At 34.3% G+C, this 23,244-nt stretch overlaps 1 protein-coding gene across 5 annotated transcripts in view; it reads left to right on the forward strand.

The window, feature by feature from the left end:
• Nucleotides 1-23,244, forward strand: part of LOC111414310 (sodium-coupled monocarboxylate transporter 2-like) — an 80,103-nt gene that overhangs the window by 53,869 nt on the left and 2,990 nt on the right. Inside the window, exons 1-3 of one of the 5 annotated variants that reach the window (XM_071200094.1) lie at nt 21,573-21,642; nt 22,036-22,168; nt 22,245-22,379. The exons of 1 other annotated variant lie outside the window; for it this stretch is intronic. Coding sequence is in view for 1 of the 4 variants with exons in the window: in XM_023045620.2 (XP_022901388.1) it covers nt 21,440-21,642 (203 nt within the window). In the remaining 3 variants the exon portion in view is untranslated. Of the gene's footprint in view, nt 1-18,231; nt 18,404-18,465; nt 18,658-21,286; nt 21,643-22,035; nt 22,169-22,244; nt 22,380-23,244 lie in introns of those variants that run through there. 3 more of the 5 variants (XM_071200091.1, XM_071200100.1, XM_023045620.2) reach the window with 3 other exon arrangements.

Here is a 23,244-nt window from a genome sequence, read left to right on the forward strand (position 1 = left end):
CGCTGCCGCCACCCTTCCTTGAATCCATTAAAATTATTCCCCCCGCGGGGGGCATCGCGGCGCGGGATTTCGACGCGATATACATACGGGCTCTGGTGGCGGCGGCGGCGACGACGAGAGGCCCCTGCATACATTAGACCCATTAGTAGAAGTGAGACAAATATAAGGCGGGGCCAACGAGCGGGGGCGGATACAATATGGCGGACACCGTCTCCCACCACCCGCCGACGACATCCCCACCGCCGTCAACCGCCCCTCTCGCGCCTTGTATCATGCACTAAGAATTATAATTGCATATAATATGTATGTGTTGTATGAATGAGTGGTGCGCGAGTCGAGAGCGGGGAACGGAGGGCGCCCATATTTCACAGAGTGGTGGGGGGAACGGTCGGATCGAGGAGGCTCTGGACAACGGGCGGCTCGATGTCCTGTAAGGATGCTGGGAGAGAGAAGTGAATCTGAGATGGAATGGGGGAAAGGGAATAAATAGGGAATGGGATTTTAGTATGGAGGAGGACTTCTATGTGTTCGATTTCTGCAGAGTATATTGTATTAATTATCATCTAATTAAAGGTTATTTACGGCAATCAAATCGTCTACTTTAGTAGATTAAAAGAAAAAAATTTTTATACAAAAATTGATTACAAATTCTAGCGACGAAGACCATAAAGATTAAGTCGACATTTTAAAATTGTAGAACCACTATGTCACCTTTAACAAATTTGCATAATTTACCAGCTGACGAAAGGCTATTTGTAACCAAGACAACTTATGCGTTCCGGAAATTATTACTTAGAGACTCCTCCATTTTCGTAATTTAATTAGCACAAATTAGTCCCAACCCAGTTGTTCGAAACTCAATATTCAAATCAGCACCAAAATTACCAAACCATAAAAACATCCATACAAATGTCGGTTTCAACCGTATTTATAGATACATAAATTATCATCTCAACAACTTAAATTACAACCAATTTTGTTTTTTTTTAATCAAATTATAACACAAAATCGTTTATAATATTAATTCTTAAATGCGTTGAATTTTTTTTTACAAATAGGAAATCATCTCGGTATCGTTGCTTCTCTCATCTAATATCCGGTTTCGTATTATTAGGCTTTGTTGCCTTTGATGATTTTTCCCCTGCATCTCATTTTCGTGATGGTATAGAAGACGAAGGAGAGCGCGTGTGCGTTCTCGAATCGAATTTGAAGAGATGGAGTGGTGAATATCAATTGATGCTATACAAGCAGCTTTTCTTTGAATCCCCAACGCCGCCAAAGTAGAACGTTCCTCCTTGAGAGAGAGCGAGAAAAACCCCCCTTTCCTCTTCTCATCTTTTTGGAGCTCCCCATTCGTTTCCACGTCTCTCTACCCCCCGTAGACGACGACGCTATTATGGGGGGTGCTTTCGCTTTTACTTTTTTTTTCTAAAAGGCGAAAAGGAGAGAAAAAAATAATTCTTCGGTAGTCTAATTAGAATGAAAATTTTCATTATGGCTTCATAAAGGATACTATCATTCTTGTTTATTGAGAAAATGGTTTTGGGGAGTTAGATTTGGATGAGTTTTATAAAAGTTGTTTCGGAAAAAATTTTGATTTATGAGTATTAATATTTTCTCTTTGGGTTTAATGGCGAAAACATTTTTATTAAAGACCACCATTTTAGGTTTTACATAACTTTAAAGTAATAATTATCTTTATTCTTTGAAAAAATGATATATTATAAAAATACAGAGATAAAAGTATAGCTTTTAAGGAACCATTGGCAAACCTTTTTCATTTGATTTTATGTTACTGTGTTAGTTGACTTTGAAGCGCCTTCAGAACACCAATTAATTAGAAATTGAGAAAAGTAGTGGTGATAAAATTGAGCAATGCAAGATTTAGCAAAGAACAAGATTCGTCATGTATATAGTCGTATTCCGACTATAAGTGCCAGACTTAAAAACGCACAAGATGGATATGATATATTTTTGCAGAACGTTAAAAAGGCTTTAGCACAAAATGGCAAAAGCCATGTCAAGAAGCTATAACAACTTTAATGCGATGAAAAGCAGTGTGGATCGGAGCTACCACTTTAATTAGGAGTTTAATATTTTCTTAGATGTTGCTTATTCACTGCATTATGAGAACCATCAAAAACCAAGTAACCTGTTTTCACTTATTCTAAAGCTAGACAAATTATGTCAAATGTTTACTTCAAACAACATTTGGTATGGCATTTGGATATGCAAAATAACTGACCCAGCAGGACATGATAACGCGCAACAATATGATAAATTCACAATGGTTACGTAAATGCAAGGTTGGGTTTTTTTGCCGAAGAGATGGATTAAATTAATTGAAACGTAGTGAAATTTTTACACTCATCAAGCAAAATGTTTAGAGTTAGTTCTAGATAAAATAATGACCTGAGAAATTCGTCTGCACAGAATAATATAAAAGGCAAAAATTGGTTATGTTCAATGCAAGTCCATAAGATGTACAGGTATATGAACAATGTTAACAATATTACAATTGGAAAAGTTGCAATGTGTGAATAGTCCTTATATTACAGACTGGATACTTAAGTTAATAGCTGCTCTGGAAAATATTCTATGTTTACCAAAAATGCGAAGCCTGCTTTGGCAAGTAGAAATTTGAATTCAACTGGGTGAGAGATAATTAGTTATATAATTATCAGTTCTTTTTGGTTGACAGTTCTTTTTGGATCTTTTTGTTATTAGGAGAGATGTCTGACAGTTTTTATAACCGATTTTATAAATTAGATCATTTTGTTGGGTTGGTTTAGGTTGGGATCTTTAAAGTCAATTAATAAGTTAATTAATATAGTGGAGGTCAGAACAAGAGATTTGAGAAAATAAATCGTTGATGTTAATTAGCCCATGCACGACGAAGTATCAGTCCGGAACTCATGCTAGAGGCAAGCAAACGATTTGTCAAATCGGGAGCATTAAAAATTATGCTGCTCAACAATGGTAAAAGTTAGGTGAGTTTTAAATACGGTAGTTAAGTAGAAAGGAATCAAATCTATTAGCCAAACAACCCCATTTTAGGAGGTATAACCAGTGTTCAGGAAGAATAATATGAAGTAATGTCACTAATGGGTTGTTCCCATTAAATTCGTTCTTCGTATTTATGGCTTTTGATACTGTTCTTCCCAGCTATTTTTAATGTTTCAGAAATGACACGATTTCTCACCTGAGTTTTAGTTGGGGTTGGTGAGTCGAAATTAGTAGTGGTTCTATGTCATTCTGTAGATTATTGATGTAGTAGTGTGGTCTTCAGAAACATCTTAATTTTTTTCTTTATGGAAAAGTATAAATGTTATTCCAAAGTTTTATCAACGACTTTCGCAGACGGTGTTATTAGAAATTAAGCTAAAGCGTGAGTATGAACTTGAACTGAAGTTTTTGAAGAAGATATTTTACAAGTTGTGCAAAAATTCTACATTTTCTTTCATTCAAGATCTCGTTCCAATTTTGATTTAGTAATCTAATTATCCGTAGTTTGAAGAAAGTTGTAGTACCGTTAGAAGACAAATTAATGACTATACCTCATTAGCAATATGTGTTTATCATTTTGAACGGAATCAATATAATTTCCTCTCCATGTCTCAATTTAACCTTGTTCTGAATCCACGAATCCATATTCATGAACAAAACAAGAATACCTACGCCTAATCTTATTCTTCTGCATGAAACCTCACCTCAAACTAAGCATTTTCAAGGTTCCATTCGAAGTTCATCATGAACCATGAAACATTTTAATTTAGCCAGAATTGTTAAAATTCTCATTTGGAACAGAATCATTCTAATCTGTCCTCCATGTCTCACCTTATCCTTATCTAGAACCGAAACAATCTAAATCTATCAATCGATCTTTCTGGTGTCTTTGTGATATATTTTTATTTTTGATATCAGCCAAAATTTTGTATTGCCTTATTCTTCTCCATCTTGCAGCTTCAAGTTACTGTCTTATTTTTGTTTTTTTTTTTTCAGTTTCTGCTTTTCTCCGTTTTTTCTTATTATACTTGTTATTTGCTTTGTTTTCGTTTTCTCTTGTTAAGTTAGAAACTTCGATTCGTTACTTCTGCAACAACAAATTATACTCGAAGTTGAACATGCTTTTTCAGCGTCTAAATATTTCTTTCTTTTTGGTTTCAATTTTATAAGTCCAAAAATGCTGTTATTTTAATTACATTTATTAGCATTAAATTTTTTTCCCATTTAAAACGATCTTCAAATATACGATTTTTGAATCTTCCTTAAAGATATATTTCATCAATATCTTCTTACTTTGATAGCTCAAAAACTCTCACACTCAGACTGCTTAGAATTGATTTGAAACACTTTATCCAAGTTTATTCTATACACAGGATAAATGCAACTTATTTTATCATGTAATATTAGTATTAAAATCACTAAGTGGACATATTTTAAAATAAAGGTGTCCAGATAAGATGTTAATTGATTTCCACACATAATGCCTAAAGTAGTTTAATTATTGCTCGATTCTGCCACAAATTTTCTGTGAACTCACTTTCGTTTAGTTCGCTCTTCTTTATTTGTTTAATTTGATCTCTATATGCCATAATTTCTAGTAGTATTTATTATGTAACAGTTTTTAATCGCACTCAATACTTCAGGGTTTAAACTCTTATTTTTATTTAGAACTTTTCGGGCATTATGACAAGCATAGAACCAGCTAAAAGCCACCCAAGAAGATGATTTTGAATGACATTGTGATTAGGGTTCGGAATACCGACCGAAAATTGAATACCGGTATTTCGGTATATTTTCAATGTGATACCGGTATACCGGTATTAATACCGGTATTGGAAAAAAATATAAAGATGCTAAAAATCTAGAGGTAAAATAATGAATGAAACGAAATTTGATAATAAATTTATTATAAAAATGTAAAATAAATAAATAATTATTCAGTATATATATCAATAAGTCGTAGTGAAAATGCTTAACACAAAATACTTATTTGTAATACGACTTATTAAAATGTGCTCTTCAAATACATAGGTTTTCTAATGTATTATCATTAAGTTTACAACGGATTGTTGTACAAAAACTTTGGACTGATGAGAAAACCCTCTCTGATTCCACGCTTGTTGGAGGAATGGTGATTTGATTGAATGGTGATTTTTGAAGATGACTGCTTCCAAAGTGATATTTTTGGAAATTAGTGGAGCAGATGATAATTTTTCGTTAATAGCGATATTTATTCTTATTCACTTGATGCACTCGTTAAATATTTTTGTTCATGTGATGTACTCGGTAGGTTTTCTTTGTTTTCGTCCGTTAGTCTATTTAATAAACTTATAATTTTTTGTCTTATATTCGTTTTGGTTAATAACGAAAAAAAAAAAGATATTTTGTGTATTGTTGTGTAGGATTGTAATACTTGAGACAAACTTGAGTGACGTTCTAATAGTCTCTGTAATAAAGTATTATGTAAGTTTTGTAATTGGGAAATTTGATTCTTTAAGAGTTTCTATCATAAATGTTACAGCTACATCTGCCATTAAGAGGTTTGCATCTCTTCGACATAGAGCCTCCACTGCTAATTTGACAGGTGTTAGTGATGATATTGCATCATTAATTTTACGGAAAATAAAAATTTATAAAAATACGAAAATACCGAAAAATACCGGTATTGTGGAAAAAATACCGGTATTCAAATTTGACAAAAATCGGTCGGGATCCCGGTATCGGTATTATCTGGGATTCCGTTATTCCGAACCCTAATTGTGATGATACTAGCACAATTTTAGACAATGATTTTTTGTCTTATGTTGATAACAATTAAAAGTTATTAATGGTATCTTCATTACTTCTAACTATTTTAGATGACTCTGGGCTTCAAAAATAATCTCACTAAATGCTGAATTTTCTTTGAGGATCATAAAATAATTATTATTTTTGATAAATAATTTGATAAAACCTTCTTATAATCATTCCAATTTGTATAATCATTTCTTTTATAAAATGTCAAGTATTTTTTAGCTTCTCTATTTTCTTCCTATGTAGAGTAATACCGTTAAGTGGTATTGGTGCAGCGTTGGCCCATACGTGCCAACATTCTCGTCGCCGGGCTAATATCGTCACCGTCTCTAATGCTATCGCATAAAACCGACCCTATATCTTGTGGCCGACATATATCACACCTGTGTCCCCGGCCTAAACGTATTTACATACAAATATATACGCCCCGACACACGTGGCATTTAGGGGGCGCATTGATGTTTCAGGTAGCCAAACCGTCGTCTTCGAGTACTCTCAATTTTTCAAATTGAAAACTGTATACCGTAGTGAAAATATAGGAAAAATGAGAGAGAACCGAAAGCGAGAAGAAGAAATTTGATGACGTGGTGAAACTTTCTTACCCACCTGGGTTAATAACTATTAATTTTGATGTTCGATTAAAAATCGTCATAAAATGTGCGCACTGTTTATTGAAACAAGAATAAATAAAGCACCGGATTAAGAGGCACATAAATTCGGGCACCGTAATATTGTGCATTTCGACCGATGCCCCGCTTTATAGTCACGAATATCGCGGTTTAAACCGACCGTAATATTAATAACGTCATCTGGTCGAATAAATCACGTATGCGGATTGCTTTATTCCCGAACGAACATACCTTTATAATACGTAACGGATTGTTATTTTTTTTATTATTCTGATTCGTTGTTTTTAATTTTATTTCGGAAAGTTTTTGTTTTACAATATACAAGACCTATTAGATATTTAGGGGGTGGTGCAAAGGGCAAACAGGGAGGTGGAGAGATAATTTAGAGATTTTAATGGATCGATTTATTCAAGAGTACCTGCTACTCGTTCGTATTTGAGAAAAGGACGGGGCGAATGGAATAGGGGGAGGTAGAAGATTCCTGCGCATGCATGTGAGAATTAATCGCAAGTGTGGGGGATGCAAAGGAATCGATTTGAATATGTAAAGTGAGATGTTTAATATAACAAAAAAATAACTTCCTAAAATTGGATCGTTAATTAAAAATGATAATGAAATTAATAATATATCATAATAATTTATTTATAAAAGAATCAGTTTGAGTCAGAGTTCTTAGAAAATAGGGTTCATACACGTGTGTAGGCCTCACAGAATTCGTTAGTGAGAGGCGTGTGTTTAAACTGCGCCCCACACGCAGAGGGGGTAATAATCGGGAGAAATGGCCTGAATTTTGTATGAAAGACGAAAAAAGGTTTTTAGCAATCCGCCCCTTTCCCCAATTCGGGGTCGTATAAAATCGCGTTCGCGAGCGAGACCAATTTATACCATACAAACTAATGTTAGACGAAGACGACGGCTTTTGGTTAAAGGGCCCCAACCGGGCGGACGCCCATTTAGCTCCGGCGTTTCTTATAATAATCTTGGGGCGAGCACGGGGTAGTTAGTTTAGGAGGAGGCCGCCGCGAGGGGACATTGAAGAGATAGTGTTGTTCTCTCTTTCTATGTAAGGAGAAAACTCGAGGTTTCTCCCCCCGCACCGCATCCCGCCGGGGTCCATCACAAGCCTCGGACGCGATCTCTTTTTTCGGATAATAGATGCAAAATGTATTTTGCTCCGTTGCGCCCAGTGAAATAATGGCCGCGATATGAGATATGGGTCCTGCATGTTTTATTACATGTGCGCGGGCGCTCAGCCCCGCAAAACGAGATAAAACGGGACGAAATTATGCAGGGGGCCACTATACGGTCGTTTCAAAGAATTTTCAGATATTAACGATAACTTATAGAACTGCATTGCGTCACATTGTTTTTCTCAAAATAATTTATTATTGCTAATTATAATTATGTTGCATATTTTTATTGAACTAAAAGTAGAACTAACACTAGACCTAGAACTAGAAACATTCGGGTTTAGCCGTCTTGAGAGACGTACGGCTAAATCCGAATGTTTCTAGTTCTTGGTCTTGCATGAGTTCTAGTGACAGTGCTAGATAGCGCTAGTTAGCACTATATATCACTACATTGCATATTTATGTTGAATTAGAACTAGAACTAACACTAGACCAAGCCCTAGAAACATTCGGGTTTAGCCGGTTTAAGAGACGTGCGGATAAATCCGAAACTTTCTAGTTCTAGGTCTAGTGTTAGTTCTAGTTTTATTTGCCATTCAGTTCTAGATTGTTGTACAGTAGACCCCCGACTTATGAAAATATTTGTTCCGTAATTTTTCTCGTAACTCGAAAATCTCGTAAGTCGAATTTGAATTTATTGAAAACGGGAATAGATATGCATGCAGTAAAAAATGAAACATAAAAGCACCGTATTTTCAGTACGATGTCATAATAAACTACTAAGTTCTACTAAGTACTAACTACTAAAATAAGAAAACATATATGTTTATCAAGAAAATAAGAAAACATATTTACAAATTTATCATAGTATGATAAAGGAGGAGGATACTATGATAAATAAAATAGTAGTCTAAAATAGAACTTTAGAAGGTTGAGAACTTTGTATTTTAGGTTTTGTGCGTATAACAAATGCGGCAAAAGTTGTCTGCCTTTATCTTTTCCTTTTTTGTGTTCTAAACTGCTTCATAACAAAATTTTCAAAGTTGCTATAAATTCCCATCTGATTATTAAAAGCTGCTTCTCTAAGGAAATCCCAACCTTGGATTATTGATAACTAAATATTAGAAGAAATATCTTCAGATTCTACATTTGATTCCTCTTCATTCGTATTTAATTTATCAACAGTTTCATTCATTTTCTCTAAAGCTTTTAAATTTATTACAGCTTTAAGCTTTTAAAGCTTTTTAATCTTCTGTAGAAAGGTCATCATGGGATTTTAGTAACTCATTTATATCAACATTTTATCACAATTTTCTTTAAAATTTCTTCAGCTTCATCTACTGCTGCATTACTTTCATAAATAATTTCAGGCATCAAGTTTTTCCATACTGATCTTAGTACTTAGTAATGCTTTAAGCTTTTAAAGCTTTTTAATCGTCTGTAGAAAGGTCATCATGGGATTTCAGTAACTCATTTATATCAACTTCTACATTTAAGCCAAGAGATGCGCCTATTATCATAATTTCCTTTTCAATTTCTTCAATTTCATCCACCGCTGCATTATTTTCATAAATAATTTCAGGCATCAAGTTTTTCCATGCCGGTCTTAGTACCGTTATGGATCCCATGATTTTACTAGTATATTAAAAAACAAGTTTCGTAAGACACATTTGAAATGCACGAATTCAAGTTGAAAAACGAGTGGCGAAGCCACGAGTTTTTTAATGAATGAATGCTTTAAGTCTTATGAAACGTGTTTTTTATGCTATTTTTTGTAATTCGCGTTTTTATCCTTTTTTCTTCTAAAAAATAATATAAATTTTGACAATGTAGGGAAATAGGTATGTAGCAGTTGGTAACACCGTAACACTTGAAAATAGAAATTTGAATTGACAATTAGAAACTGTCAAAACACAAAATGTATTCACCTGACAAAAATGTTTCATGTACACCTCCCAAAATAAGAGAAATTGCTTAGAGTTCAATGTCTTCATCACTGCGGACCTTGTATTCGATGCTAAGAACATGTTAAACATCCATAGACAAACATTGTCACATTGACAACTAGAAAACTTAATGACCCAATGTCACCAACTTGAACTAGTTCCATAAAATGTTAGTTTAGCCTTACAGCATACGATGCTGTAACTCATTACAGCATCGTATGCTGTAAGGAGTCTCATTACAGCACCCGTTTGAGTACTGTAATAGCTTTCATTACCGTCGCGAATTACAAAAAACTAATTTAACGCATTCCAAGATATTAAATTTTGTTTTCAAAACCTCTTTAAGGGTCATATTATCATCAGCGTCCATAGCATAAGAAAGCTTTGAAAACATATGTTTTGTATACAATTTTTTTAAATTGGCAATTATATGCTGATCCATCGGTTGTAGAATTGAGGTTGTGTTTGGGGGAAGAAATTTTACAGTAATCCAATCAAATTCTGTATCAAGAGTAAGAGTTAGGTTAGGATCATGACCAGGGTCGTTATCCAGTAATAATAGAGCTTTAAGTGGAAGTTTACTTTTTTATGAGATAATCCTTTAAAGTAGGACCAAAGGTGTTATTTGTCCATTGGCTGAAAAGGTAACGGGTAACCCAAGATTTCTTATTAAATTGCCAGTAAACTTCCAAGCTCTCTTTATTGATTTTTTCTGTTTTAAATACTTTAGGATTGGCAGAGTGATAAACATACATAGGTTTAAGTTTCATATCTCCAGAAGAATTTGCACCAAGAAGAAGTGTTACCCTACCGTTCATAGGTTTATGACCTGGAAGGCGCGACGTTTCCTGTGTGACATATGTTCTGTTCTGTAACTTTATCTAGAACAATCTGGTTTCATCGCAATTAAATTCGATTGTTAAACGTTTTTCCTCCTTTCTGTCCGCACTTACAGCTTCTCCATCTCCAACGATACTGTGTATACTACACCTTTTTTAAATCGATCAAACCAACCCTTATTAGCTTTAAAGTCATTGAAACGCATATTTTATATTTCTATATTTTTCATTCCACTTTTTAAGTCATTAAAAATTCTCAGTGCTTTTTCACAAATAAATGCAACAGATAGAGACTCCCCTCTAATCTCTTTGTCTTTAATTTAAATCAGTAGTAAATTTTACATTTCGCAAATCAAATCTCTACCTTTTCCGATAATTACAGAGTTTTCCGCTTTTCTTTTTATTATTACCTCTTTATATTTTATAATAGTTGAAATAGTAGACGAAGAATGCCCATATTCATTTACTAAGTCCATATGTTTAACTGTCTCAGAATGTTTTTTAATTATTTCTTGTTTTTCTTTAATATTTGTTTTTACACAAACTCTTATCTTTAAACTACACAATGCCAATTTAAAAAACACTTAATAGATGAAAACGTAACCGTCTAGAAGTTTAGAACGTAGCCGTCTTAAGAGACGTGCGGTTTAACCCGAATGTTTCTAATTCTTGGTCTCTAGTGTTAGTTCTAGTGGCAGTGCTAGGTAGCATTAGTTAGCACTAGATATCATTATGTGGTATATTTTTATTGAATTAAAACTAGAACTAACGCTAGACCTAGAACTAGAAAGTTTCGGGTTTAGCCGTACATCTTCAGCGTCTTTAAAGCACAAATTAGAATTTTTTTTATATAACGGATACTCCCTTCTCTGTATTAGTCTATTATATCGAAGTTTTACTATAATATTTAATCATAGTTACATATAAAATAAATATATATATATAAAGAGTTGTTTGGATCAATGACGGCCATCTTCTTGTATTATCCAGCTTAATTCCTCCACGAAACAAAGCTTCGTTGGATACATTCCTCCCCGAGATTATACCCCGTTATATATATTTCCTCGTTCCCTCTACAAGAGGGCGTTTTCTTATATATATACGAACTCAAGTAATATATGGCGGTTGTCACGTGCATTATTTATATTACTCCATGTTATTTTCTATAGGCCCCGCCATCTTAATGACATTGTTAACTTCTCCCCGACCTTTTCTTTTCGTTTTTTTTAGTAGCAGCAAGGGGAGGCGTAATTATTTTTTGCGGACGCAATCGAAAAGCAGGCCATAAATTACATCTCTCGCCCACTCGATTTTTATTACCACCACGATTTATTACATTGAGTATTATTTTATGTCTTCAAACATTCGTTTTAATAACTTTTGATGTTTTAATGATCATTTATTATCAAAAATTGGTATGAATCTTTCAAATAATATTTTTGCTCGACATCATTTCTTTTTCGAATCCCTCCTGAGTCCTGAGTAGATATCTCATCTTCTTCATCCTTATAATTCGAACGTTGCCGAGGTGTAGATATTATTACTGCGACCCCTTCGTAGAAAAAAAAACTAAGCAAAAATGGCACGGCAATTCGTAGTCCATCCCCGTGGCCTTTCATTCATCCCCTGGGTTGTGACGGTCGTAAACCGGACCCCCGCCGACCACCCTCTCGGAAGTTCACCCCAAAAGCGGTGGCATGTTTAAACCTGACGAAACCTGTGTAAGTTTTTTTTTCTCCGGAACGTTTTCCGTTCTTTTTCCTCGTTTTGTTTCGTTCGTGGTGGCTTAATTTTTAAAGCTTTCTCCCCTTAGGGCGTGAAACCAGAAAGTCGGAAATAAGAAATTAACGCAATTAAAAAAAAAATTTGGTTTTGGGGATGAATTGAAATTGGGGGGAAGGTTAATTTTAATTAAATTATGTTAATTTGGGATGGTTTAATTTTGTGGGTTTAATTTGAGTGTTTAATTTTAAGGTTCAATTTTTTTTTACTTTGAGAGAGGGGTTAAAAAAATAAAATGATTAATTTAGTTGTTTTCTTGGTTCTATTTCTTGGGAAATAGTTCTTGGTCGTCGATCAAAACTAGCAATAGCAGCGGTCCAAATCGAGAGAAACTGGTTGGGTATTTATCAACTGGACAGATTAAGAGATTAAAATCTGTCGCGACTCGGCTTTGATTTATTAATTTCCAATTCAGTACTCAGAGGCCAATCGCGCAGTACCATACAGCATCCACCCATCCAATAAGAACATTAAGAACTTTTTTTTTATTTTTCAATTTGTATTTTTTTTTTGTTGTTTTAAATGCTGGTATTATCTTGCAACGTGAATTGAATCCTGACGCGGAGCTTTTTTTTGGCGCGATCGTTTCGACTTGGTTCGGTCCACTTCAATTTATCAACGGCGGTGTCGCCCCCCTTTCGGCACCTGTCATCGAGCTCTAAGTCCGCGGGGGTCATATTTCATAACTACGAGGCTAGGCACCACCAACCACCACGGATACGCGAAAAATATTAATACGAACACGTATCGGCGCACACGAACTCCACCTAGTGAGTAAATGGTACCGTTTAATCTCCAGCTCCTCCTCCACTTCTTCGTTCTACACACTCAGTTAACTTTGCCAATATTCGATCGAAAGAGGATCCCATTCCAAAGATGTTATGAACTGAGAACCATCGTAAATGTAATATTCTTTATTAACCATTATGTTTTTAACACATTATCTCAACTTAATAGAGAACTTTTTTTTACTTATTTTTTGTCCCATAACGAAAGAAATCTTGAGACATAAAAAAGCTGTACCCTGTGAAATCGGTAATCATTAAACGGCCCGGAACGCAATTATTTCAAATGTCCCTTTTCCCGTAGATGTTGTTCTCGGAGAAACGTTGAAAATAGGGGAACGAACGCGAGATGCTGAGAAAAAGAGAGAGTAAGAAGAAATTGGGGGTGAGCTATATTAGGAGGTCGTTGGAGGCCCGAAGGCTTTTTTAACGGCTTCTGACTCCCGGTTTTCGTAGGGAGGGGTTTGGGGGGAAACAGGAACAGGCACGGTGGATTAATTTAGATTGATCAGAGCCGGCGCGGACACAAGGAATTGATTAGGCAATCTGTTTTATCGCGTCCGGTCGAGTGGGCCGTGTCCGGCACACTCCGGGACTCTTGAAATTCCTCCGGAGTCGATAAATTAGTTTCGAATTTAATTAAACGCCGCTCCTTCCTACCCCCTTTTATAAAACGACCTTCTCAGTTCACGTATCGATTTTTGACCGTGCTGTGTATTAATAAATAATCGCGAGACGAAAAGAAAATAAAAGATTTCTAACTCTTCGATGAAGATGGGTTTAATATACCGATAATTTTATTGAATAATTCATGTGAAAAGAGCTAAACTTTGTATCCCTTCGAAGCAGATTTCTGGGAAATCTTTGCAAACCAACCCTTTCGTTCATTGATATCTTCACCAATCGAGTGGCTTATTATAAAAATAACTGTCATAAACGTAGTGATATTGCACGAACACCTGGTCCAACATACACACGGTATATGGTTAGGACAATGCAATAAATAGTAATTACATGCAGTGATATTTCACTTTTTAAAAATTAATCGTATGTATTCTACAACAGAACTTCGTAATAACTACTTATTATGAATCCACTCTATAAGAAAATATAAATTTTCAATAACCCAATTTGCGTTTTTAAAGACACCAAAGATTTCAAACCCTGAAAAGAGCTTGAAAACTTAAAGTTCTCAGCTTTTCAATGTCCGTTAAAACCCTGATCCCCTGAAAGGAAGAAGAACCACCCGAAGAGGTCTTCGTCTTGGACTAAGACTCTCGTTGGTGGGTGCAAGTATCCGGATGTGTCTTGAGAAAGTTTTTAATGATGTTTGAAGGGGGCCGCCGATTAACTGCTGCGCATGGTTACGGGGGCGTCACACGGCGCAGTATCCGTACTTTTTCCGGAATACGGGGGTGGCGGAAGGGCGAGGCGTCGCGTTTGCGTCGGACCTAGTCAAGATGAGGGGGGAAAAATGTTGTGACGTCACGGCATCGCCAGACCGCCCTCTGGTCTACTGTCGGCGCTAATCAGCGCGACACTTCTCTCTTTCTCTCATATCGATTACATCTGCCCTCATCTCGCGTTCTTCTCGGGGGCGGCAGCCCCCATGGAGGTCGCATGAAGACACCACCCCCGCTTCAACCCCTCCAAAACTACAATTTTCCATTGGAAATGTCCGAAATCAACGACCACCATTATTTAATCATAACCTTTCTTTTAAGTGCGTTTTAATTAAAATTAATAATTAAATTTACCTAATTAAAAAAAATACCTTTCTAATAAAATCGTTAACTACAAATTTTTAAAACAAAAATAAAATACCTTCAAAATAAATTAAAAACACAATCACAAATTCGATCTACACACGTTAAAGGTAAAAGACTAACTGTTGGTGGTGGTTTGGGAAGAACCCCAGAGAGCTCCAGGACCTAGGGTAATAATAGCTAAAAATCGAACGTATTGATTGATCCCCCTTTGCCCCGGTCGATTTCGCTTCACAATGCACCCGTGCATTCATAAAAAACATCTCCCTCATTTTTTTCGCCCTCCTCAACAACCCACCCCTGTTTTTTACCCTCCGCATACGAAAAAAAAACGCCAGGGGTGCCTTCTGCAAGGACGTTGTTGCGGAATGAAATTTTTGTGTACCACATCGACCCACAAAATTTTTTTCAACACATTTTTTCTTAATTTTTAATTTTAAATTCTTAATGTGCAAAATTAAAAGAAAGTTAATAATAAGAAAACGCATTCCAAGAAGGGGGAAATTTTTTTTAAGATGGTACTCATTAGATTTCAATCGCCAATTAATTAGCGACCTTCGAAGGTCGTTAGGAAGCGTCAAGATCTCAAGAGTGTCTAAAAGAGGGGTTGGCGGTGGTCGTAACCATCTCCTCATCATCCTCTCCGTCTTATTTTTTTCTTTCAGACGACCTGAGGTTGTGCTGCTCTCTGAAAGCGTCCCTCCTTGAAAAAGTTTAATCAATATTCGGGCCGGCGCGAGAGAGAAGCAATCAAAACTTCTTTTCTTCCGTCTAACTAGCATATCTTATATACACATATACACCATTATAGATTTTTTTTCGTGTTAGAGGGACGATGTGGATGGACCAGCTATTTTTTAATGGTTAAGAATGTTGAAAACTTTTCGTTGAGACGTTCAAGTTTCGTTTCGACGATTGCTTTTTAGGTTCTCGAGGGGGCGAAAAAAAGCGAGGGTGCCTTCGTTAGGGTAAAAAAATACTAGATTTGCATTCTCTGGGGTTTCCAAGGAATTTTTTTTCGAACTTCAAATACGAAAGTCTTATTGTATTGTCTGTCTTTTTTATGTTATTCTTGGGTTTTTCAAAAAAAAACTTGTTAAAAATAATAAAGTTCCGAACATTAATTTTTATTATTTTTTATGTTTTATGGAAGTTTTTCTTTTTTTGAAACAGATTTTTTTTAAGATTATTTCGAAGGTATTTATAAAGCCAAAAAATAAACATGAAAATATCTTTAATTCCACCAGGAAATCACATATAGCTGTAACTGTCACGAGCTTTCAAGTATAAAAAGCGTTCGCCGCGGCAGCTTTTAAACTTCACGCATGAACAGAGCTCCTGTCCCGTCAGAATAACATAACATCATCCTCGAGGGCCGGATCGGAACCTCCGTTCCCCTATTTCTTCTACTGTGCGCTCCAGTTTTATCATTGCGAACCATATTTGTTTTGATCTCCAGAATAGAAACCCATTATCAGAAATTTCATGTCAAGTGGATTCCAACGTTTCCATTATACTATTTCCTGTTTTTTCTCTTTTGTATATTAAAGTTACAATTCGTATCCTTTATTATAAAATAACCGTAATAATTAATACAAAATAACCAGACATTTTCAGGAATATATGTTCTTCAGTTTACATCAGTAATATATCAGCCTAATTTATATTCTAGTAGTCAGCACTAGTAAACTAATCATCTAATTGGGTCTTTTGCAATATTACTTGACACAATCCACTTACAAATTGTGTTGTATTATTTTCGGAAACTATTTTCTTACATTCTCAACTTTGAGTTTAATATTGCATCATAATTGATGAATGTTTGCAAATATTATTAGTCTCTCAAAATCGTGTAAATAATATGGGAGAGTTAAGTGTAGGCCACGTATTATGTCTGTGAGTGTGTAGGTATGTAAACAAGATAACTCGAAATCGGAATTAACTGTGGAAACGAAATTGAGTTATATCTGTTTACCGAAAGTGGTATTTTAACTGAACACATATATAATCTTTCATGTCTTTTTCAAAAGAGAAAGTGAGATGATGTTGTCGGGGCAACACCTGTCGTTGGCCCGCGCGTGCTCAGCAGAGTTAAACGTTGAGAAAATCTACGTAAATTAAACTTAGAATAAATAAAACATACAATATGGCATACAACGGGTTACTGGTATGCCCCAGTCTATTTATTAGATGAAACAAAATGGAAAATGGAAAATGGAACAAATATTTACATAAAATACTAACAATTAAACATGAGACATTAATTTAAGCACTTTTTATGCACATCTTTTCTATGGTCCTTACAAACAGGTTGATAATAATTAGCACAAAAAGTTTATGTTTTTCGATCCTTAGATCTTGAACATTATGCAATGTGCTTGTTTTGTTAATTTTATGGTAAATCCTCTTCTTGGGTTTGACTTTCTTCTTCCAAGCTTAATATATCATTAATAATTCGTTTTAGACTATGGGCAACGTTTTTTAAAGTATGTTCATCATGTGTGGATTAGTGAACTGTAAACCAAATTCATATGGAAACAATCGTCTATTAGTTTTTTCTAAGTTTTTTGAGTACCTGTAGAGTATCCAGACATCTACTCCAGCTCGATGAGACATTTCGTACCAGTATCTTAAAGGCCATCGTCTAGTTTTTTCACTCACGGAATAATTATGTACCAACCGACGCCAAATTTCCATCAAAAGCAAATTGTGATGACCACAATTCTTTGTTTCTACTTGGCAGGAAGCTAGAAGGAGTATCCTTTTTGTTGCGCTTCAATGTTCCTACAATTGTTAATTTATAATTCGATAACATCAAAGTTGCCAAAGGTACTGACGTGAACCAATTATCCATGGTAACGTTACGATATCTACTATGAATTGGTGTTATCAATTCTCTAACATATGTTATGTATTGTATTGAGCATATAAGACTGTTCATCAACCTTAACATATTTACGTGGAGTGTAGCTACTAACACAATATATTCCAAAGCATGTGTATTGGTTCAAATTTGCCTGTTTGATCTCGATTAATTTTATCATCAAGTCGCGTCAAATTTATTAAATGTTTAAATCCTGGCTTGCTCACAATGCTTTAGTAAATAGATGATACTTGTTTAGAACATATTTTTAATGTAGAAAGATGAGAAATTTTCTTGATGTATAAAGTAACTAAATCAGAGCAATCAAAGTATCTGTTCAACTACATTGACGTTCAATTTCCATATTTGTAAATATAACAATATCATTTATCATAGTATATCATACTCTCATAAAACTGAAAACCGTTACCGTAAATTGTAGTTAAATAAGTAATCGGTATGGCAGTATAATACGATCTGTTGTAACTTACCTGTGACTTTATGGTTTTTATTTCTTTGTCTAAATAATTAATTTGTTTCCCCATGTCATTAAATTCTACAAGTTCAATTACATTATCTTAGAGTGTCTGATTCCGGGAGCAAATTGATATCAAGTTTTTTGTTTTTACGTATTAATTAGTTATAATTTTGCTCTCAATTCACACATCTCAAATTCGTAGTTCAATTAAATGTTCATCTACATCTCGTGATGATACACCACTATACATTTCTATTTCAAAATATGTCTTGCTTCGACCTACACACTTATAGCAGAAACTCTTTGATCACTGTTTGGATCAAAATTGCCCCTGAAAGCTATGAGAAGAGATCCACATAGAGATGAAGAGACGCCCTCTGATTTTTGTAAGTTTACGATAATTTGACATAAACCGAAAATTAATCCCTTCGTTTCTTTTAATTTACAGTACATATCGCAAATTTCGAAATTCACATCATTCTCACAATGATGTTACAACGTCTGAGTCAGTGGTAGAGGATGAATCCCTGATGGAATAAAATGCACCCCTTTGATTCTTAGTTAGATATTACAATATTTCGGGTGGTGCTTGAAAACGGAGGGGGAAATCCCGGTGGGACACGAGTCCATTCCGATTAACGTAAGTTAAAAATAACTTAATCTAAAGTGAGGATACTTCAATACTTGTAAGTGGTATACCTGTAAGTGATAATATCTGCGCCATGACGTGTTTTATGATTAATTCATCATACTCGTCTTTATCTGGCTTAAACAACTTAAAACCGATATCCCTAATCCTCTCTATTAGAAAAGAAACATTGGAACTATTATAATTCATTTTACAGTCATAATTTACTGGGTGTACTTTCTAAGGGTACCAGTTATTCAGATGAAACCACAGTATTGAGTAATAACAAAGACCTTGGTCATTGTGTTGCTTTAAGTGATCCTATGTGTGGGGATGATGAATGGACAGTGACAGTGATGTTTATCCTAAATGATAACTTCACTAGTGCAAATACGATAACAATAACTTTCTTAGCAGTGTATCTTGTCTCCAAACTGAAGTACAGTAAGAAGCAGTGTCTCTAAGATCGTATTATTTTATGCAGTATAAATGTATTTTTAATTTCACTAATTAGATATCATCAATTTTATTCTGGTTTCGGTAACACTTTCTTTGTATCATGACAACCTTTGGGAAATGCTTTACTGTTAAGCAGAGTCTTTACTTCTAATAATGTTCAAATTTAATTACTGTATTCGTGAAGTATTCTTAGGATTGAGAAAGAAAGGATATTTTTCCAAGGACTTCTTTACGTGTCTTTAATTCTGAGTGTACAACTATTTCAGTTTGACAAGCAAAGTATTTAGTGGATATGTGAAGTTCCAATGATAATAACATAAGATTCAGACAAATTAGATACCCAATAGAGCTTGACATCATCTGTTTTCCTGTATTTCTCAATACCAGATTTGTTCTTCATTACAATGTCATGAAGTACCCTTCTTCTACGCTGTATGCAACTAATTCAAAGTATAATTTTTATGCGTTATGGCAACAATGAAAGTTGTCTCTAAGTGCGGCTACACCTCGCTGCCACACTAATCTAACAACTTGAAACAACCTTTCCAATAACAAGTACCGAATTTTACATAGTGTTAAAACTTATTCAACAATTATGTTACATTTTAGTCCTTGATAAATAAATTTTACAGATTATCAAATTTTGTTTTCAGGTGATTAGTTTTCAAGGTTCGTTTTACAAACAATACGTGTATTATTTGTTATAACGGGATTGTGTTAAATACTGTTGTTTAGAAAACGAAAAATGAAAGTGAAATTTATTTACGATGTATTATAACTGACATAAAATTAAAACTAAACATTAGATGTTTTAAAAGTTTTTAATTTTCCATCCTTGTTATATTCTTTAAAATTATTCCAGATGCTTTCAAAAACTTTCTTTGAATCAATTGCACAAAGCACATATTTTACGACATATATATAAAAGTTTCTAACAGATTGAAATAAATACATAAGAAAATTGATAGCAACAACACTTTTTACGACAACCTCCAAAACTGCGAATATGGTATTTGGAGGGAAAGTGAAAACCGTTTTATGCACTATAAATATACTCAGGAATACTGCCATATAACTTTGAAAAGTTCGTAATATCGCTGTCGGTGGTGCCATCTCTACTATAATCGCCACACTTTTTCATTCGTAGCATCACCAGATATTCTAGCTAACTTACAGTTTGCATTTTAAGTTACTTTTAATTTTTTAAAAACTTTACAATTTGATTTTGAAAGTAATAAATTTAAAAATCTCATAGCCGTTGAAAAGATTTACTATGTATACAATATTCTAGTTTGTAGTTGATTATTCAAACATCTGCTTAGTTTTACTATATCTAATAAGAATATGGGTATAAAAACAATTAATTAGTTTTAAAAACATCTGTCTAAATACTTGTACTAGAACATATGTACCCACATCACCTACATATAACAGTTGCAACAAACTAGTTATAATTGCTATTTAATCCTTTCCTGGTTTCCTGTTTTAATTGATCATCAAAATTGGTTTTATTCAAACCATTTTGATACCAAAGGATTTTTTTTGTCGTTTTAAACTAAGGTATATTTTACAACAAACGATCCCTTTGTTTTGCATTAAAATCGTGTGGTTTCGAAAACGCAACATTCCTATGTAAATATCGTTAAGGCGGGGGTCTGGTTTCGACAAAAAGTTGCGGGGTAGAAGCAAGGAACAACGCGGTGTCCCCACAGATGGGCGCGTCTCTCAGGAGAAGTGTTTAATATCGGCGCTCGCCATTCCGATCACGACACCGGGACCCCGGACCATAATAGGAATAAATAACAGAAACCGTCTGCGGAATTAACGAAATTTATGGCGAGCCTCAAAGTCTGAAGTGACTTTGACGAACGGGAACCGATTCCAATTCGAAAAGAGAGGTGCTGGGCGAAGAGTTGTTGTGAGAAGTTCCTTTTCTCTATATCTCTCTGTCTTTTGGAATACAAAAATTTAAGAACAAAAAAATGTTTCGTTGTTTTTATCGCGTTACACAGACGAGATTATTGCAAATTAAAATGTGCCCTTGGTGTAATAATAATTATCATTAAATCAACACAGAAAAATAAATATTTTAATTTTTTTTTAGATTGTTAATTCTATTTTGAATTGTGACAATGTTTGGAAACTCAAATCCTTCTTTTGTGTCGAAATTTTTAGCAGCCCACGCAGTATTTTCGTAGTATACTTAAATAAACAAAATTATGTGAAATTAAATCTTATCACATTTCGCTAATTAAATCTGCAACAAACTTGAACCAGTTAAATACGTTTTCTCACATTGATATATTCATGAAATAATATTAAAGAAAATTGAAAAATGAATAGTACAGAAACGATTCAAGAAATTTTGGGTGTTAAATTTTCTTGGCACGATTATTCCTTTTTTACATTGATGTTAATTGCCAGTGCTATTATTGGCGTTTATTATGGATTTTTTAAGAAGCAGCGAACTGCGCAAGATTATTTATTAGGTGGTAAATCAATGGGTATTATACCTGTTGCTTTGTCGTTAACAGCAAAGTAAGTAGACTATTAACTATAGTAGGTCTCAGAAATTTCATATTATAAGGTATTTTTTTATGTTTTCTCATTAAACACGTAAAAATTTAAAAATAATTGAAAGAAATTTGTTTTTTTGCTCTAACATTAAAAAAAGCCAGAAAATCTAAAATTTAGGTAAAAATATGTCAATATGATTATTAGTTAGAAGTGCTCAGAAAATTTGAGAATGATTATGGAAAAACGTATTGCCAAAGACCAAAAATGTTAGGAAGAATACCAAATCCTGGCCTAACAAGACCAATCAACAGAAATAGGATTCTTTTGTCCAATAACTTTATGATGAAATTTCTAAGTTTATTTCTTATCCTTTGGTAACAGTGGCTGTTCCTGACAATTATTCTAATCTTGCAGATATTTATTATATGTTCTAAGTGTAAGGATTTGTAGGAGCTGATTGCTTGGTTTTTGCCAATTGGATATCACATTCGTGTATTATTATTCGACATTCGTAATGATCCGACGTTGACAGAGTGATAATAAGTTAGTAATTATAATTAATAATTAGTGTAGCATTTCTTTTGAATTCTATCAATTTTACTGTTATAAATTTGATGTTTTAGGTTTACAAATGATGCAACCAATATTTTGGGTGAACGTGTGATAAATATGGAGTTAAAAATTCTTCTGTTAATCTAAAAAATAATACAAGCATGCGCTTCAGTCTGGAAACTATCTCGCAAATGTGTCTCTCAAACGTAAGTCTTTGGCCGCGACTGTTACCAGACATTCTATACATCAAGCATATAATCGTATTATGAGGAATTCTTAAAAAAAATAACAATGGATTTATTAAGACTAAGTAAGTCAGCCTTTGAATGTAGCCAATATTTTCTTCTATTAGTTTCTGATTTTTCCTTTTATTCAATGGATGATGATTTTCACGTTTGATCCCGTCTTTTCTTCTTTTTTTCTTATCACCTTGTTTATCGGTATTGTAAAAAAAAAAAAAGATCAATCTTTTACTTGGCCGAACTATCCTTGTCTATTTCGACATTACTCTTTACTGGCATGTATTTGTATCTCAAAAATGCTTGCCAGAGGTACACTGCAATACCTTATGCGTTTGTTTCTCTTGATTTCGCGCCACCTTGTATAGGTTGCAGTCGTTCAAAATTTCGACATCCAGATAGTTGATAGTCATCACCTTTTCTATGACTTTGCCCTCCATCTTGCCTCTTTGAGGCTTTTTAGATGGCACAAATGTTTTATTTTTTCTGTGGAAATCCTCATATTGAATTTTTTTAATGTTTCGCAAGATTTATGGAGCATTATAGATAATTAGTCTGAAGAGAAATGGGCTCAGTTTGATAGCTTTGTTTGATACTGAAGTAGGTTGACGAAACTCATGTCAGCCGGATAATTGAATTCTATAAATTTTTCTATCATCTGTCATGTTAAGAAGATCGCGTCTACTGTACTTCTTCCATCTTAATTCCTGTTGTTCGTCTGAAATTTCTATCATTGCCTGAAACTTTTGGTATATGATATTAGTTAACAGTTTCAGTGTTCAACAAGGTTATGCTACAGTTTTCTGGCTTCTTCTTATCTCTCTTTTTGAAT

Source organism: Onthophagus taurus, chromosome 1 (assembly GCF_036711975.1).
Source record: "Onthophagus taurus isolate NC chromosome 1, IU_Otau_3.0, whole genome shotgun sequence".
NCBI lineage: Eukaryota > Metazoa > Arthropoda > Insecta > Coleoptera > Scarabaeidae > Onthophagus > Onthophagus taurus.